The 20,737-nt window shown below is 39.5% G+C and overlaps 1 protein-coding gene across 5 annotated transcripts in view; it reads left to right on the forward strand.

Moving 5' to 3' along the window:
• Positions 1-20,349, forward strand: part of npnta (nephronectin a) — a 64,139-nt gene extending 43,790 nt beyond the window's left edge. For all 5 annotated transcript variants that reach the window (XM_088075963.1, XM_088075961.1, XM_088075962.1 and 2 more), the window contains 7 exons: positions 2,592-2,726; positions 4,321-4,443; positions 5,761-6,162; positions 13,203-13,292; positions 15,418-15,516; positions 18,277-18,536; positions 18,823-20,349. In XM_088075963.1, the coding sequence (XP_087932089.1) occupies positions 2,592-2,726; positions 4,321-4,443; positions 5,761-6,162; positions 13,203-13,292; positions 15,418-15,516; positions 18,277-18,536; positions 18,823-18,933 (1,220 nt within the window). In that variant the 3' untranslated portion in view covers positions 18,934-20,349. The remainder of the gene's footprint in view (positions 1-2,591; positions 2,727-4,320; positions 4,444-5,760; positions 6,163-13,202; positions 13,293-15,417; positions 15,517-18,276; positions 18,537-18,822) is intronic.
• The last annotated feature ends 388 nt before the right edge of the window (positions 20,350-20,737 follow it).

Raw genomic sequence — 20,737 nt, forward strand, 5'->3', positions numbered from 1 at the left:
ATAAGAGCCAGACATACAGAATTGGTGGTGGTTTTGCCTCTATTTTTGTTAATTTGCATCTCTGTAGCCTCATTCCCACCACACACACGCACACAAAAACCCCACTGACATTCACTAACATCTGACTTTTTAATGCAATGGGAAAGTGTACAATCACATCCTGGTCAAATGACTGCAGTAGTCACAGGTTTTTATCGCCTCCAGCTCCGATTGGCATTGATGGAAGCACAACAACTGGGTGAACGCACTAATTTCAGCTCCTTGATCGGTGAAGTGCAATGACGTGCCACCACTAATTACTGTCCGTGTCCTGCTAAGCAGCACTAAAACATCAATCCAAATAAGACTGCACAGAGTTTGAAAGAGACTGAATCAGTAAGAGCTATAAAACAGAAGTAACCACTGTAGAGTTTTCACAGACCTCTGTCCATGCTGCTCTCTACTGTTTAATTCTTTACTGGTCTTTCCGTGACTTCAAATGGACACACCAAAGCAACCCACACAGACACTTACTTATCTGCTGTAGAGCCGTGCACACAGCTCTGCTCTACTGGCACTGGGAAAGCAGTCTTTTAGTGGGTTTACCCGTGTTTAAAAACCTGCATGCACATGCTAATTTTGGTTGAAAATAATTATTCATCATTGTTATGCATCCTCTTGTGGTTTTGTTTATCTTTGTAGTAATTCAGGATCTTTTGTGGCTGCTTTGACCTTTTTTTCATAGTTTACATATTGCAGAAAAAGACCAGGTGGGCCGCTGACACTTTAGGGCCCTGGACCCACAGCCTCAGGGGCCCAAAGTCTCCCTTAAGTAATCCCTGCATATTTGGAGGTGATTCCTTTCAGTAACCAGAGCCTTGTTGGAGAGTTTGTGTAGATGCAAAACTGTTTTACTACAATTCCCGAGAATACCCAGTAAGAGACAAGCATGAACTCTCCATCTGCCCAGTTGTTGTTGTTTTAATTTTTATGAAGTAGCTCCAATAGATGTGGGGAATTAACATCAATCTATGATTTCTAATATATAAAAAGGATGAATTACTTAGGATGAAATAATAGGAAATTAGCAGAAACTGGAAAAAAAGAAAACCAAAGTGAAGCAGCTGTTAGATGATACATAATAAACAGAATTCACCGCATTTACAACACTGACAAGTGCTGACAGTGAAGATACATTGAAAGAGAATGCAAACAAAGTCAGTGCCAGCTGTGTTGTTCACAACCCTGATAAATGACTTAGGGAGGCTAAGTCATGAAGAATTTGATAAAGAGCTTCTATTTTTTTGCAAGTAGCAGTAACAATTAAAGAAGTTTTACTCTTTATCTTTTGCTTAAGTCAAAAATAGAACTATTAGCAGTTTTACAAATATGGACTCAGATGTTTGACTAAATAACTTTTGGTTAATTGGATTTATGATTTGATGTGAAAAGTAGTCTGTCTCAAATGTCAAATAGCACTTTTAAAATGGTGCACCTGCTATTTGTGTACTAAAGATGGATTAAGCAGGAAATCTTTTAAAAACGATGTTTGAGGATCCACTTGGAGGAAGTATTGACTTGTTTTGCACTGTGACAGAAAAATTAATGACAAAGTGTATTGATGTTTTTGCATTGTTGCAGAAGATGGTATGAGACTGCCTCATATTTCAATCCCGCCTCTCATACAAATTGCTTAATCTATCAGACAAGTTGTCAAGTTAAACACAATTGTAGAGCTTAATATTGGCTGATGTATATGTAACTATAAAAAAAGGGTTTAACTCTGATGCTTTGAAAAAAAAAAGAAATCAGTGCTGTCTTCAAACTTCAAACTAGGAAGTAACATTCATTAAAGCAGGCGTTTATAAGCAATATTAATATTAATCTTGACACAGTGACTGTATTTATGTGTGCATGTGTGCGTTATGTAAAACATGATAACTCACCACTGCTCTGTCAGTAGCTAAATAATTCAACTGTTGGCTATTAAGTAGCTCCACTGGAGCAGTTTGGGACTGAGCACTGATGAGAACCTCAACAGTAGTTGTTAAGGGATAAGAGAGCTCTGCACACTCACTTCACTACCTTGTTTTCCCAGCTGGTCCAGGTGTCGCTGTGTTTTGAAGGTCCTTTAAAACGACAGTCCCTGTAGCGCTGCGCTGCCTCAGCTGCATTATGCAGCAAATAAATTAATGATTTTAAGGCAAATGCGTAGAGCCTCTCCGTGTCTAAATATTAATGCCCACATGCCTGCAAAGGTGATCAACAGAGACACTTAGAATAGGTCTTTAAATAATGAAACAAGGTATTGTGCATTGTATTCTGCTCACTGAACAGAATACCTAATGTGCTTTGTTCATAAATGAATACTAACCAGGGAAGGTGAAAAAGTCTTCTGGTATGAATAGAGATGTTTGTTTAGTTTTGGATTAAATTGCCTTTTTTTTTTTTTTTATGCCTTGAAGTTTTCCATTGTGTTATTTTGAATGCATTATGTACTGTATGTGACCAACTCTAAAAGGATTTTTCTTGCAAAAAACGATGAATATATTATGTTTTAATTTTTTTCTTCCGTGTAATAACCTGCATCTTTTTCTTTCCTCCTCTTGCAGATGTGGATGAGTGTGCCACAGGGATCGCAGTGTGTCCCAGGTTCAGGAAATGCATTAACACCTTTGGTAGCTACATCTGCAAGTGCCACGAAGGCTTTGACCTGCAATACATCAATGGGAAATATCAGTGCATTGGTACGTCACAAGGTCTCCGCAGTGAGGCTTTTGCAGATAAACTTACAAAGGTCATAGATGTGCTGACATGTTTTGACTCATAACCCAGTTATTTTTAGTGATGCAGGTTTGTTTTTACATCAGACTGAAGGAGCAAATGCAGATGCTTTGTGCCCCCAAAATATACGCCAATGACTACATTTATCTGATAGCTTTGCAGATTAAGTTTTTACATACAAAACACATCATCAGTTTATGAAATATGATGCATTATATAAATTAATCTTCTCACACTACTTGCATTTTCCACAATAATAGGAGATGTTTTGCATATAAGGTACATTTTGCTGATTATATGTAATTCTAATGAAGTAACATTTTAAAGTGTGGCTTTTACTTGTGATGGAGCACTTTTACATTGAGGCACTGCAGTGTTGCTCGTTTTAATGGTAAAAAAGCAAGATGCTAATTTTACTACACTGAGATCTCTCTACGGAACAACCTGCCCATGCATATTAAATAAAGCCAAACAAAATACCTTTTTAAAACAAATCTGAAGGAGGAAAGGGAAGGGGTTGATGATTAACCTTTGAGGGTGACAATTTAAAACAATGGGCATGAAGTTTCAAGGGAAATGAGTAGCTTTTAAAATGTCATTTGTTTGCTCTCAATGATTTTTGTTGTTTTAATCAAGAATTTGGAATTTGGGAAAAAAAAGTGTTTTTAGTAAGTTCTGCCTATTGGGATGTTTGTGTCATGATACTCATTTGAGTCATTGATTCCTTTTAAAAATTGAATAAAATCATTTTTCAAAAATCAATTAACAGTATTTAAATATGTAATGTTGCATATTAGAGTTTAGCATTACAGTCAAACATACCACTGATTCTGACATTCAAAATGTATTTAAAATTAAAACTGATAAAGAAAAAGGTCATTTTATGCTGCCTTAAAAAGTAGGATCACAAATTCTATTCTTTTACATTTTCAAAGTAAATTAAGTGGTAAATAAAGAAAACACTAAACGACGAAGAAAATAAAACCTCTTCAGGATTCCTCAGATTTAACAAACTACAAACAAACTAAACTAATTCAAACTTCCATGATTCATGTTATTAAAATTTGCCCAGTGCAGCAGTGCTCCTATATAGCAGTAGCTATAATGCTGTGATACAATAAATGAAATGAATTATATGCACCATACTAAACAATATTTTACATTTGAATAAATACTCTATACAAATCTACATGGTTACCTTGAATCTTATCAGCATCTGGAAAATAAACCATCTCCAATCTTTACTTATTATTTTTTTCAAAACAGTTTTTTTCAAAGGCAGTTGCCCTCAGAAATGCTTCAAAGACCTTGTGGCTCTATTTCACAGAAAATCCTTAACGAACAACTCTCATGATGATTTTTTTTGCCCTGGCTTTCACACAGGGATCACTGTTATTCACTTAAATGCTTTCACTAACAGCACGTATGACATAAACTTTGAGCCCTTCTTGAAGTGGATCTGAAGCAATTATCCTTTGATATTCTTCTGTTATGTCTCAAGGTTTTTTTTTAATACTTGCAGCTGGGTAGCTGAATGTTGTTTTCTTTATTTTTCAGATGTGGATGAGTGCTCTTCAGGTCAGAGCCACTGCAGCAACTTCGCCACTTGCTACAACACGCCGGGCTCATACAAGTGCAAATGCAAAGATGGTTACAGGGGGATGGGCCATGACTGCAAACGTAAGAGCTGAGAACAAAACCCCTGGCCCCGATGCTCACTTTTGCAAAGAGGAACAGGGCCTCACATTTTTGTTATCTTTGCCTGTGTTTTTTAAAAAGCTCGGAAAGCAAGAAGGAGGGAGGAATAGGCCTCACAAGCACAGAGCCGGGACTGAAATTCCTTTCTTTGTAATGGCTGTCAGTCATTACCTAAATCACCTCAATCCATTATTACATATGCCCAGAGTAAGCCTTGACTCCCTTTTTGACATCTGGCCATTTTAATCAGTCAAAAGAGGAGTCATCATCAAATGTGTGGTGGTAGTTTGTTTCATTTTGCCAGCCGACACACAGGTCATTAGTCTTTCCGTCTGCAGTTTTTAACAGTTGCTCAGTGGACAAGAAGTCATTTATTCTCCACAGTTATTTAATCATCTAACAGACACAACTGGTGTAGCAGTCCATAGAGCAAAGAGGATGCCTCCCGGTGTAGTGCGCTGCAAATATTTCACCCTGTCGCCTCCCCAAGGGGGTGTGAGCCACAAGTGCTCGGGGAGTCGAGTTGCAATATCCTATTTGTGTATCACATATCAAAGTCGCCTGCAACCTGAGAAGGCAATAACTGAGTTCAAACCCCTTGCCTTTGTCCACTCTCATTCCTCACTCATGAAACCCTTATGAAGCCCCCACCACATCATACCAACCCCCCAGTCTCTGCCTCTGCTCCTGAAGTGAAGAATGTGTGGAGGAACAAAGGAAAAAGGAGGTGTAACTTTGATGACATCAGCAAAGCGAGGGTGATCTCCAGGGCGCAGCAGCCTGTTTAAGTGCAGAGATCATTCAACACACACAGAGCAGCTTTAGCCTGATGCTGCGATGCCTCGGGCTGTGAACACACAAAGAATTGCTAATCAGGGCGAGCACATGAATGGATAAAAAGCCACCGTCAGAAAGCAATATTGATTTCGAACGTGGGGTGTCTCAGTTTGTGAAGGCACCCTGTCATATTGCACGTAGCCATTCCTCTTTCTCTCTTTTAACAGTCCCATTGAGGAAAACATGTCCAGAATTGTCTTTTTAAAAGCCCAACATAAGTGAAAAAATGATTTTATGGGCCTCTCTTGTGTATGATTTGCTTTAGTGAAATCTGAGACACCCAATTTGTTTCAGGATGCTAACATTTAGTTAAGAGATACCAAGAGAAGTCTCCGTAGATGAATGAAAGCTCTCTTCTGCAAAAGTCAGACTAATCATTGCCGTTAATCTGCAATTTTACATCTCATTAACTTTTAAGTGCTCATATTTCAACACTCCATCTGCATTCTCTTATTATTTCAGCCATTCCTAAGGTGGCTATTGACCCCCCGAGACCAGGCAAACTGCCTCCAAATCATCACAACCGCATCCCCGACATAGATCAGTGGAGGACTACCACTACCATCCGCCCACCAGTGAAAATCTTCCCTGTTATCCCCAAATCAACAACTGCTGCCACGACTACGACAACCACAACAACGACCAAAGCACCTCCAAAGAGGGTCACCCCACCTCCACGCAAGCCAGCAATACCCACCCGGAAGCCGTTTATCGCAACCAGGAAGCCACCGGCACCCACGCGCAAGCCGTACATCCCACCAAGGCCAGCAGCTCCAACCAGGCGTCCCCAGCCCCCGGCACCGGTCACACCAGTAGACAACACCATTCAGAAGGAGGTTACCAAACAGAGGGGAGATGTCCACAGTAAGAACTTCTCTCTATATACTATTCCGTTCTGGTTTGTTGTAGATGACATTCCTGTTAAAATGCACACACAAGTTATTGACCTCTAAATCCAAGGGCTATTCACAAATATGATTAAAGGGTTTGAGCTATAGATGAGAAATCAGCATTTTTCTTTCTTCAGCTGATAACTTATTAAAATAGAAGGGCACATAGAGAGTGCAGGCTTCAGCTAAGGCTAAATCCCCATCTTGCAATGTTAACATAAGTGACAAATAATTTGTGATTTTGCCCCAGGATTCAGATCCACTACAAAATATATGGTGTACTTCCATGGCCCATGCCTAACTTTTCCACCAATTTTAATAAAAATCAGGCAAGTTGTTTTTCTATTGGCAAACAAACAAACCAAACCAAAAATATCCCCTCCTATTTGAGGGTAATTATAGGCCTCTTTACAGATATTAATAATGAAAGCAAAACTTTAAACCCTCATTCACATATTTTTTGGCCACTTGGGGGCAGTGCCAGTGCTTGAAGCCATAAATACAACATTAACATATTATCACTGCATAAAGGTGTTATAGTTAACCCGATAGCAGACAGTTATCTTTTTACACATCCAGAGAGATCCGGAGATTGGGAGCATTATCATGATGTTATATATTATAGTATGATTTATTCTGAGTTGTGCTTCTGTTCGCCTGACCAAAATAAGTCCTGGATTTAGAGCTCTTTCACACCTACCTCATTTTGTCCAGACTTTTTAGCCTGATCACCAAAATTACCTGGGTAAGACCTCCAAACGAACCAAACAGCCAAACCTCAGCCTGACAAAAAGAGAGGGTTTTGGTCGTAATCAAACTGAGCCAGTTTAATTAAAACATTTTTGTTGATGGTTTGGACTTCATGACCTATTACAGGAAGTTTGAGGAGGCTCAAACGTCAAGTGATCAGAGTAGTGTAATGACTTTGTGTACAGTCAGTTATTGACAGCGAGTGGTGGTGGCCATGCTCAGAGCAAACAGGTGTTGGTGATCCTACCAGCAGAGAAATTAGCAGTGGTAGCAAATGTATAGTGTGGGTTTTAGTTGGTCCATGAACAACGCAACATAACAAAAATTGTGCAAGTTGATAATTTAACAAAAAGTCAGTTGGAAAAAATTCACAAAACTTTGGAGACTTTGCTTTCATTTTCTGAGAGAATTAGAGAGCGGATACAAGAGGACCATTTGTACTGAGTAGGTTGTGTACAGTGGGTGTTTAAAGTTATCACTGAAACATGATCTAAATGTTATAGCGGTGAAAGTGGACCAAAACAGTAAAGTTGTGAGCTGTCAAAACAATGCAAAAAGCTGAGAGATGATGAAACACTCTGTACAGCTATGTTTACTGATAATTCCCTGTGGGTTCATCATTACGAGTAACAGCTTTCATGACACATATTACACTACACATATACAGTAGAAGTACACATTACGCAAGATATTTAACCTATTAGAGCAGCTTTAACAAAAAAAATAAGAACTTGTTGCATAGCAGGTTATTATCTGTGTTTTTTTATGTTTGATAGTGAGGTGCCCCTTTTGTTTACTTTTCGGTCAAAGACTTTGACGCTTATTTGTCTAAGGATTCATCTTCATTAGCTCTCTGACAATTTCTGCTCGCTAAATTGGAGCATATTTGCATATTTTTTCATCTGAATCCTGAGACATTGTGTTTATTGTGACACATGTCACCATCTGGGGAATCAAAAGTGATGTCTGCCCCGACAGATGATGTGTATTATCATATTCATTTTGTATTCAAACACATGAATATGTGTGCACATGGTGCTGAGCAGTTGGCAGTCAATTCCCATGCGTACAAAGTTTATCTTCCAGCTAACAACATGCAAGTCTTGGTGCTGAACATTTAGAAATACATTTTAAGATTGTTTTTAATGTAAACTGGTAAAAATGATTAAAATCAAAGTCATTTTGATATCAGATTCAATGTAAGGCAGTGTGAGTTGTGTGTATTAATGCTTTCAAGTTGTTGTCTCAGTGTAACACTTAACCCTCTAACATGATCTCAATCAAGCTAAATCCACCCCCATATAACAATTTGGTCTGGAGAAGAAGTAATTCCCATTTTTACAGGATGATAAATTAGTTTGCAGTAGCGTGCTAAGTGTTTAGGTAAGAATATTTCTCTCTCAAGGTAATTATCTTTCTGGCTTCAGTTAACAAACACAAACTGGTTCTCAGCCAGACTGTTGTTTATCCACATGTCACACCACGCTCCCTGCCAAGCATGTGTCTGTGACACCAATTACATTCAGAATGCATCATCAGTCTTTGTTTTAGTTTGACGTTCTCGATCAAAACAAAATTATGGAATTGAATCATGAAAATGCTGCAGCAATCAGAGGTGGTTGAGATCATTTCTTTTTGAGGGGGTAATAATTAATGCAATCATCTGCTGTTTTCTTCTCACGTGCACCTTTACATAATAGTTTTAAATGAGATGATCCCTGTGGCATGTTAAAACTGAAACAATCAGTTCAGGACAAAATTAGTTTTCAGATTGTAAACAGATTCTATCTGTTTAACTGGATTTGTTTAAAATTCACACGCACACTTTTGGCAGTAAAAAGAGTTCATCGAGAACTTTTAATTGATACATAGAACTTATTTTGTGGCAAAATGTCATTTACATCCTTCCAGTTCTCACTCCTCTGTATACGTCTTTTGTATAATTACCTTTATTTGATTTCATGCTTTCCACCATGAGGTTTTTTCTTACAATCTATGCCTAACAAATACTGATACCTTGATGTATTAGATAGTATACAATATACTGTCTGAGGGTGGTGTTAGGCTAAAACATCAATACTATCATATACATGAGACACATGTACATTCATACCACATTCATACATTTAACATATCATTTGTGCCCTTTTGTTTCTCACCCCTCTCTATACTTATTCAGTACAAATAAGTTAAAATTAAAATGCTATGTGTTGCATAGAGAGAGTATTATGTGATGGGCAAATACTTTATATACTATACTGTTGGTTTTAGGATTTGTTGGCAGTAACAACAGAAAAATGCCAGCTTTATCCTTTTAATTGTATCCCCTGAGTTCTAACTGCATAGAGCAAACAGTTTAACCAGGAACTCTTCAGACGTGTAGTTTCTGTGAATTTGCACATTATTATTATGATAAACAGCAACACAGAAAGGTGGCAGAAGGAGGCTTATTTGAATGTATGCACAACTGTATAAAGTGCACAAAAACATGCAAAGAAACATAAATAGAAGTGTCTCCCAACTGATCTTTGGTGTCACATTGGCTTGTGGGCACAACAAAAGTCAGTGTTAACCAAAACCTAACATTCAGCTCTGTTGGTGTAAAAATGTCTAGCGAGATGCAACAGAAAGTACAGGATAAGAGGTGAGATACTGTGGTTCAAACTCACCTTGCCAGATGGCATCACATAATTAGAAAAAGGAAAGAGAAGAGAAGATTACATTAACACCTGTCTGCACTGCTTGAGGGAGACATCAATCTAATAGTTCGCACCACGGCAGAGCAGTTCTAGAAATCAGAGCTGCTGAAGATGGTTTGAATAAGATGAGAGTGGGAGGGAGGAGAGACACCGCTGAGTGATTATTCAAATAATTAGACGGAAATAGCAATCATTTGAATGAGAGCATCATGGCATGAAGAACACCTCAGCTGTGCCTCAATTGGAGGTGTGTACCGAAGTCAGAGTGTGTCCAGTGAAGACCTTGTACCTCCTACCTTTTCTTGTTTTCAATTCGGAGAAACAGTTAAGGGACTAGTTCAATGTTTTGGGGAATACAATTCAATACAATGGGTAGAATTAGATAAGGAGATACCAATCTCGTGTCTTTGTGTCAAGTCTAAATCTGGAGCTGCACAGCTGACAAAACTCTAGGAAATCACAGCTTCCAGGCAGATAATAGATTCATTTTTATATTTGCTTGTCTATTGATTAAAGAATTGTGCTAATCAGTGAGCTTTAGTGGTTCTGGCATTTAGATTTTTTTTTTTCTCTCTTCTACTTTGTAGAAAGCTAACACTTTCTTCCTGTGACTGATAGATAGAGGATAGACAGATAGATATGCGCTCTGTTATCTCTATCACCAAAGTGTATCCACTCAGTCCAAAAACGAGACAGCTGATAATGTCAGGGTATGTGAGTGGAGGTCATGAATTGAGGTCTGTAATGCAGTCTTGGGCTTCCAACTCATGGATCTATGAGCTTGCTTTTACCTGGTATTAATATGGGTGATCCAGTCCCAAGTGGACAGCAGTAATTTCAAGTGTTAACATCCACCAAGACACATTGTGATCCAGTCACTCAAACCACTTGTCAAGGTGGTCTTAACCACATATCTTGTGCCCTGTAAACGTTAATGTGTCTTGATAGGTCTTCGACAAGGACTACGTCATCAGTGAAAGGAAGGGGAGGTTGTCTTGGTGACAGTGCACAAATGCTATATAACATACCCATTTTACAGTAAGTTGGAGGAAATCTTTTGACCGTCAATCATTTCTTTCTCTCTGAAAGGAGATGTGTTGAATTCTGCTGACAGCGACATCTCCAGCTGTATTGACAAAACCACTAACGTCACTTGAGAGCATACTCCAAGCAAGTTTGGATGTAATAACAGTGTGCAGGAACCTTTGACCATCTAGAATAAGTAACTTATACAGTAATTAAATCTGAACACAGCAAGTGGGCAGCTAGACACACAAAATAAGTTAGAAACAATGATGTCACCAAAACACATTTTAATACCAGGTATGAACAGGGTGTTGTTTATTGCGATCAATTTGTCCAAAAAATGTTGCTTGACCTGTGTAGCAGGCACAGTTAACAAGCACAACTCTCACAAGATGGTGCCCTAGTCCAAAAAACTTACCTTGTCTTGTCAACTTCAAATTTTCTATAAAACCCTTTCAGCATATTCTCTCTTTTCTTTCCCTAAGCTCCAAGTTGGCATTTAGATTAAAGGTTTTAACCCACAAACAGTAACATGAATGTAATGATTTAACAATATGTCAACACAAAGGGAAAGTTCATATCTAAAAGGCAAAGTCACATTGCATTAAAAAAAAAAGAAAGAAGTATGCTGTGTTTGTCTCAAAACCAAAACATAAGAGTCAAGGATAAGTTATTGCTCAGCCTTTGGCAGAACAAACCAAATCCCCCTTGAGCTGCTTTTATTGACCTCCCAAATAGTTGGCTGAAATGAACCACAAAAGGTCAAGAGGTAAAATAACAAGGTCCCAACATAGTTGTTGAGCAAATGCACCATAAGTTGTTTAAAGGGTCACTCCCCACAAATTACAAACCTACCTCTGGCGGTGTCTACCCACGCACTAAGTTACAGTTTCATGTTCTGAAATTTTGAGATATATGAGATTTCTCCCCTAACATGACTAAGGTTAATGGAGTTAAAGGAATGCATTAGAAAAACATCAAGAAATTTGTCTTTGGAGAAACAGTGTCTCTGTTGCTTGTGATAATCCACTGACCTTGCTGTGAAATGTTTTTGTTTAAACTACTTTTTACTGAGAAAAAGGTCACATGAGAGCTGTTGACAGCGAGTCTGTGGATCGTACAAGTAACCAGGATGCTTTCTTTGAAAGACACGTTGGTGTTGAGTGTCATATTATCTGCATTTTCAATGATTTGAGCAGCAACAATGAAATCACATGCTTTGTTGTATTAAAAAATCTTTTTTTTGTGGCAATTGAGATGTGTCTTTACATTTTTATACACAGTTGTTTTGATAGTACCTGTACTGTACTTTGATTAAACTGACCTTTTAACATACAAAATGGCACAAAAACAAAAAACACAACACAGTCTCTCTGCCTGAGTTTTAATAATTAAACAAGGTATCTATCCCATCAGTACAGCAGAGGCAAACGCAACTATTTTATACTTATAGCCTCAGTGTTCAAATTTCAGCTCCCTTAATTGGCATATGGCCGTATTTACTCTTTATATATCTGCTTTACGACCGGGCACAGGCAATCAAGGGGCGGGGGGAGACCCTCATTCCTTAAAAGCACAGAGACACACAAACACACATAGACTTGGATGCCTGGGATCGCTGGAGAGCCTGGTGTGAGTGTGACCTTCCTGCTGTCAGATTCCTTCGACTGTCAGACTACATTGCAGTCTGCCAGGTGGTTGTGACCCAGTGTGGGGATGGGCCCTTTCAGTGCTCAGGCTGACTGGAGGGGCCACATGTCTGGGGGAGACACGGTTCAAGTGCAGGTTACAGCGCATTCACAGCATAGGAGACAGAATCTGCTTGGGATGCAGAGAATAGTTTTATTGATTGTTTGTCTTATTAAATTCCACAGACTTGTCTCATCTGAAAATGCAGTAAGATGATGATGTTTTACTTTTGTTTTTTGGAGATTTTCTCTATGAGGAACCTCTTTAAAGCATTTGAAAAACAGTGAAGACAATCTTCATTCAAATAGAGAAAAGGAGCCAAAGCACGTTTTGCCAAAAGAAGCTCACCACTTTAAAAGTAAGAGAGGAACTTTCTGTGCTTCACTTGTCAGTCGACCTTTACAGTAATAAGACAACTTGGCTTATAGTATTTTGGGCAGTGTGACCCCATTGGAGAAGGAAAGAGGCTATTTAAGGGCTGGCTGTGTGTGTGTGTGTGTGTGTGTGTGTGTGTGCGTGCACATGTACTTCAGCTCCAGTTTGTGTGGCAACAACATTTGCCCGCACATTGCATCAGATGAACCATCGGCCTTTTCCTTGTTATGATTCACATTTGACTTCTGGTGTTATTGCCGATTTTCTCAGGTATTCTGGTCTTGTTCTGTGCTGTTTAACGTGCTTAGCTCAGGGTATGCAGCCACTAAACCATGACATTGATTTATCCTTGCAGAGTCCTTGTAGTGTAATGACACAAAGCCACACAATAGCCACAAGCAGGGATGCCAGTGAGCAAATATAATACCTTTGTTAATCCTTTATCTAAACCTGTGTCTCTCACCTCTCTCCTCAGTCCCTCGGAACCACGGCCAGAACACTGTCCTTGGTATCGACTTTGACATTGAGCTTGGCAACACGGCAGATGAAGCCAAGGACGACCCAGGTAAACAGAGCACATTTGACAGAGACAATCAGCAACAGCCCTGCTGTTAGCAGACTGCAGACCTCAAATGATGACGGACGAGCCACATTTGCTGTGGGCAAAATGAAACTGACAATCAACTCCTGCAGTGGTTGGTGCCGAGGCAAAGATATTATAGTGACCAGATGTGTTTTGATAGGCCCTTCACCAGGAGGTGACACATGACATCTGGCCGTATCCGTTTAAAAAATGGCTCACAGCCCAGAACACACTGCCAGACTTTTCCACTTTTCACATTATGCTTGCTTGATTGCTCGAATGATTAATTGATCATTTTGAAGTACATCAGTGCTGTGCTTCAGAATGCACCATAGCACTCAGTGTAGAGTTCTTACAGCAACAATAAGAAACTAGCTTTTGTAAAGAGACAGCATTTTATCTGTCATATTTGCTCGATGTGATTTATTGATGTCAATGGTATGCAGATTAAATTGCCTAATGGTTTAGTTATGTGATTATTTTGGTTCACAGTGCATCATTTGCTATGCGGCGTCAAGATAGAAGGCGTTTTCATTGGCTCAGAAAATGAACTGAGAAGTGTTTTGTGGAAAACCTATTTCAGGGACAAAATGATGGATGTTATTCTTATCTCTGAACCAATTTGTACAGCAATGCATGGATGATGCTGCAACTGTTTTGCCTGCATTGCCTTAATGTTATTGTCTTGGCATCATCGCTGGGAAAGAAATCATCACTCATTGAATATTACAGCTCTCTGTTGTAACTGTAATGTATTTTTATTAAGGTGTGGGGTTCTGTGTGCATACAATAGCCTAGATGTGTAGAAACAGTCGCTCTCATTCACATACACTGATAAACTACAATAATGACCATCTTGTGATGAGATCACTCCAGCCACAATACAGTGATCTGTACCCTGAAATGTGAGCCAGGTCAAATAGTGCCTACAGTAGCTTTTATTGTCCTACCTCCAGCCCCCTTGCTCTGACCGCACCCATCTTCAACCTCAACCTTTATTTTGATATCAGCTTTATACCTGTAAAGTTTCATAAGCCAGGGATGTTAAGAGGGGGGTCCAGTGGCCCCTGACCCACTTTCTACCCCCTGTAATTCTGGCCCCCTCCCTCAAACCACGCCCATCCTCAAACTCAGCCTTTGTTATGATCTCAATTACACACCTTTAAAGTTTTGTAAGCCAGGGACATAAAGTGGGGGTTTCAATGGCCCCTTCCCCTTAACACCCTATGTCCAGCCTCCATGGTCAGACCACACCTATCTTCAAATTCGGTTTTTATTGGGATCTCAGCTACACGTCTGTAAATATTCTGAGACAGAGGCATAGAGTGGGGGATCAAAAAGCCCCTTCCCTCGTCCTACCCTAATTCCAGCCCATTTTGCTTGGCCCAAACCCATCTCTGAACTTAACCTTGATTTGATCTCAAGTGTTCATCTGTCAATCTTTGTGAGCCAGGGGCGTAATATAGGGATGCCAATGGCCCCTTTCCTTAATTTCTAACCCCCTCATTCTGCCCCCCTTGCTCAGACCACACCAATTTTCACACTTACACACCTGTGGAGTTTCGTGAGCCAGGGGCATACATTTGGGGTCCCAATGGCCCCTTCCCTACTTTCTACCCTGCTAACAGACGGACGGACAGATGGACAGACAGACAGACCTAAAAAAAATACTCAGGACATCTTCTGTGGTAGTTATTGCTGCACTTGGTGTCTCTGGGACCACATTTTATCATGAAGACATGCACACAGACTTACAAGGGAAAAAGCCAGCTTCATACCTGCTGTTGTGACATTGTCACAGCTGGTAATGGATCTAGCAACTCATACAAATATTTGGGATTATTTTTAGATGGATGCATTTCTGCTTGCAATCTATGCCGCTCCTTTTCCACTCGATTTTTCCTCAATGATTACAACATTAAAGCAAATGTTTACATTTTTATTGTATCATCATGCTTATAGGAAGGAGCTTAAGCAGTCTACTTGCTCCCAGTAATATAGAATCACACAGCAGGGCTCCTGCAAATCACAGAGAGCAGAAGGAAGCCTCTTTGCATGTGTGTGTGTGTTCTCCACTTCTCTGAAAAGTGTGTTTTATTCTTCTCAGCGTCTGGGTATCTGAGCTGCTCCTTTGATGACGGTCTTTGTGGTTGGATCAGGGACAAAGATGGAGACCTGCACTGGGAGACGACGCCTGATCCGTCAGGTAATAGAAAGGCTATTATCGCTCATGCACACACCAGGGAAATTGTTTATTGTATAGTCAGTAAATGGAAATGAGAATAGCTGCATCTTTTACTGACATGCACACGTATGCAAACACACAGAGAGTCAGACAATCTAAGCAGCTCAATTTTGTTCTACTCAATTACAGGTCAAGATGAAAATTACTTGAGGGAAGTAGTTTGTGTTTTCTGCGGATTAGTGCTTTGCTCTACAAAGCGATGCAAATGAGAAGTGGATTACGCGACCCGTCAGCGATACCTGTGGCTCACATTAAATGGGAACACGACACTGTTTTTCTTGGGGTTCAGATGAGGAGAAAACGTGATGAATTACATTGAGAGTACTCAGAGAACGGGGTATGAAGCCTAAACAGTGCAGCACACTGGCACTGTTTAAGCAACACTAACTACATCTGGCTTCCTCTGCCAGCTGGCTTAGTCTTTCAGTTACTAGTGTGTTTCCAGACACTCTGAGTGAGGCCTCAGTTCAGCCAAGTTTGTGCTCACTCATTAGAGAAAGTAAAGATTTTTGCCCAGACCTTTAAGTTCCCTGGAAAATCATTTACAGTAAATCATAGTCTTAGCTCTGAGTGAGAGTAATTCCATTTAACATTTCAGTTCGCAGTAGCATTTGGTGAATATATTCAATCAGAACATTTGAATAGTGTTTTATTTATGAATATGCATACTTCTTCAGTGTGACGTGAAGCGTGTTACTATTAACTGTTCATTACTTTAAGTTGTTTTGATAGACAGCCACTGGCAAACACTCATGGCCATTTAAGGATTGGCACAGATTTGGAGGAGACTCATAACTTATGCAGAAAGCGTCTGTGGCCTACAGATACGTATCACACCCCCTGTGGTTAACACCAGCCCTGCACGGATCTGCTAGATAAGCAAAATACATCAGCATTAATCAGCTATCAGCCAGAAGCACTCTCACCTTTAAATTTTTAACACTATATAGCTCTGTTATGACTTACTAATGCATGAATTAATTTAAAAAATAATAATAATGTGCCACCGGCAACTGGCTGTACTTTGAGGTGACGAAACATAAGTGGGTCAAGTGTTTTTCAGTCGTATATTTTTTCATATTTTCTCTTTCACATATTGGAAACTCGATGAAATACTTTATACTTTTGTGTGCTATAACAAATAGACATGAGGGAAAAAGGTAACGCCTGCACACTGTGCATGAAAGTTGTTTTTTGATAGCCTTGCACCTATGCGATGTGCATATAACTATCCTGTTTTCAACTATGACAGACAGTAAGACAGACAGACCTACCTACCCTACACGTTAAAGGGTAGCTTCACCCAAATTACACTGAAACGTAAATCATTTTTAATATGTACAAATGTTTTGGTTCAGTTTTTTGTTGTGCCTACATCCAAAAAAAGATGAGTGGATTAATTAAGTTGCAAAGAGCTTTAAAAAGGATTGCATTTGCAAGTTTGCAATGCAAACACTCAAGGAAACGTAGAGTCTTAAGACGCTTAGACTGAAGAAACGTAGACTGAATCAGTCTTTAAAAAAACCCACAGACCCAATCGTTTGTGTAGGGACTGTTTAGAAGATCCAATAAAAAACTGTTCAATGTGAGGTCAGTTGACCTACATTGGCCTAAGTAAATTGGGATATTGTCTGGAAAAAACAAGTTTCTGTTTCTGTTTTCAAAGCTTAAACTCCTTTCAGCACTTTCTACTGGGTGGCAGCAAATACCTTTCACGCAGATATCCCAAAACCTTAATAAATAAATAAACTAAATCAGCATATTTTCACTTAGCCTGTGGAACTGAGCCATGCAGATAGTTAAAGTTTTGCTCGAGTGGGTCAACCAGTCTGTTTAATTTATTAGAAATTGTGTCACATCTTTTCTGTTTAATCTGCTTCTCAACTCACTTAGTTTGAAACTAGTGTAGGTGAACTGTGTTTAGTTCAGTGCAATTTAGAGTCCAAGAAGCATACCAATATACATAAGTCATGCACATTGTGTAAATACCAGTGTTCAATTCCAGCGAAAGATAATCCCATCAGCTCCTTTAACTTGGTCACAGGGGTTAAGTTATTTTTTGTGTCCTCTTACATGTTGTCTGCTGTTTTATAATTTGAATGGTAATGGTATAATTGGTTGAATGGTGCTGTCCAGGATTTGGCCAGTTTCAGTGAATCAAAGGATATTACAGTTCCTGATATCCCATGGGAAACTGATGGTGCAGGTGCTAGTTTGGCTAATGCCCATTTCTTCTCTATCTTTCCTTGATGTTGACTGATATTAAAATTTTAAAACCTCGACCTGGCTAGCTAGCAGCTAGTTAGCTAGAAGTTGGCAGTAGACTTTACAATAACAGTCTCTAAATATCACTAAATTTAGAAAAAAAGTACAAGTGCGGCCCATTTTTATGGCAGGGTGGGACATTGTTTATTGTTTATTTTTCAAGATGCAGTCTAGTGTTCGATAAGCACAATTCAAAGTTGCTCATTTTGACTGAGATGCTTATTCAGTTTTTTGTCTTTTAAGATTATTTTCTGGGCTTTTTTTGCCTTAATCAGATATATCAGAAAGAACATGAAAGGGGGAGAAAGCAGGGATGACATGCAGCAAAGGGCCATGGGTCGGAATTGAAACATAGCCTTTGAACATGGGGCGCCTACTCTACCAAGTGATCTACTGAGTGCCCCATTCAGTTTATTTTCATTAATTGAACATGACATCTATCACTTACTTCCCCAGGTGGACGTTACCTCACTATTCCCGAGGTAGGCAACAAGAGGACTGGGCGAGGGGCACGGCTGGTCCTTCCACTCACCCCTCCCTGGAACGACGGCAATCTGTGCCTGTCGTTCCGGCACAAGTTGGCAGGCCACCACGTGGGCATGCTGCAAGTGTTTGTGAAGAAAGGAAAGCAGTACAGTCCAGCAGTCTGGGGCCGGACAGGTGGAAATGGCTGGAGGCACACCCAAATCACATTATGGGGCACTGGCCTGGAAAGTGTAAGTACCACAGTAAAAATATCAGAGGAGAAGAAGCTCACTCATAAAGTGAGCATTTTAAATGATTATTTCCACAGGCACTTTTGGCAGTATGTCAAATGTTTGTATTCCTATTTATGAAAAATAAATTAGAGCAGCAGGCTGCATTTTTAAAGGAGTGGATCCATAAAAATGTAACATTGACGTCAGTCTTAATTAGAAATGCATGGTAGTCCTCATTCATCATGTAGCACGCTTCGTTCCTCTGTGGTAGTACCTCAGTGTGCACGTTGCTGCTGTTCACCAGGTGATCCTGAAGGGGGAGCGTGGGCGTGGTCGGAGTGGCGAGATGGCTGTGGACGACATCACCCTGAGGAAAGGCTCCTGCACAGAGGAGCACAATCTGAGGAGACTCTGACTGACAGAGCAGAGAAAGGCAGAATGAAAACAAGAGGGAAAATCATCTCAAAGAGAACTGACTCTGTTGTGACATCCCCTAACTCTGCCGGGGCTCTCGCTGATCCCCACCCCCACCCCCTGCGCTGCCACCCCTCCAAGCCAGTCTGTGAACTATATCCAAAAAATTGTGTGTCTGCAGAACAGTGGGATCTCCCTCTCGACTGTCCATGAATAAAAAGACTGAATCGAAATGTCATGGGCGGATCCCAGCAGCACACCCCCTCGTCTTCTTAGCCTCCCTCTCACTCCATCACCTTGTTACTATAACCTGCATGTATCTACTTACCATGGAAAATGTCCTCCACCTAACTGGCAGCCCTCCAGCCACAATGCTGAGAGGCCCACGTTCGCTTCATTTCTTCCTGGAGAGAGGATCGTTCTCTCACTTAAGAGTATGTGTTTGCCTTGCTTTGATCTTTTAACCACAAGCCATTGCTTTTTTATTTTCTTGATGTTAAAACATATGGCCAGGGGTGCATTTTGTGTCTGTTTTGATCAACAAAATATCAGAGATGGTATACACTTCTTTGAGGGTTAGAGGTTTTAAAAAAAAAAAAAAAAAAAGGACGAGAAAAATGTTTTCCCATTGGCTCCAAATCTGATAAAATCCCAAAATATAAAATCAACATGAGTGAGTTTAGCCCTTCTTTTGTTGGTCTAATCCAAGTTTTTGGTATTGCAACTGCTCTATAGCACAGTGTGGACTGAAACAGTGCAGCTTTCTTTTGTTGTCACAAGATCTGTTTGGTAGAAGATGGTTTAAAAGTGTAGCACCTTTTCTACCCTGATCTTTTATTGAAGCCTCCCAAATTTGTTTCAACGCTCCGTGGTCATTTTTCTTCAGATACTTGAAACGTGTCAAACAGAATCAGTGTTTGATTTCTGACACTTGCAAACCAACACTTACTTTCTATTATACAGTATGTGCTTTGTTATTATAAGTGCAGTTTGTTATAAAAGACAATACCAACAACTTTTTAGGCTTTCACAAATTGTATTATTGTAAATGTAGTTGTGTGTACATACTCCAAAATATCAATCCCATTTGTTGTGTGGTTTATACCTTATGTAAATTCATACATAGTTATTAATTGGATTTCAAAATGATTAGTATTTCAGCTTTTAATTAAAGAACATGTATACAGATGGAAGCCCTTTGCAGTGCAAGGCTGTGTTTAATGTGCACACAGTGTGCTTGTCCCTGTGTTATGGTATAATGCTCTGTCTGTAACTTGCAAAGCACATAGTTGCATATCGTATGCTGTGATAATGAAGGGCATCTGCTGGAGTTTTACGGTTTTCTGTATGCATGGGTGCATTCACCAAATTCAGATTTATCCAGACCAGTATGTAAATAAAATACATTTGACTGATATGTTATGAAACACAGCATTATTTTTTTTCTTATACCATAAACATAAAAGTAATCTTTTATACTAGTAAAATTGTTTTAATTTAACCCTTTTTTAAACAGAAAAAACTCTGGCAAAGACAGGCAGCAACATAAGTTACAGACAGACAACATTTTTGTTTTTTCTTTTCTTTACATCTGCATCCCAGATAGCTTTTGACTTTTCTTTTCTGCTTTACTTTAAAGGTGCATTATATAAGATCTGGACAAAATTTTAGTTTAAAATATTCAAAAAATGAACTAACTCTATCAACAGTATGAAGAAGTTTCATACGTTTGATGTGACGTCGAAGATGCCTATGTGTTGTATTGTAGAGATTTTCACTGCTAAACAGCCAGGGACGGGCCCCCA

The sequence above is a fragment of the Plectropomus leopardus genome, chromosome 3 (assembly GCF_026936395.1).
Source record: "Plectropomus leopardus strain MGB_pleo_1.0 chromosome 3, ASM2693639v1, whole genome shotgun sequence".
NCBI lineage: Eukaryota > Metazoa > Chordata > Actinopteri > Perciformes > Serranidae > Plectropomus > Plectropomus leopardus.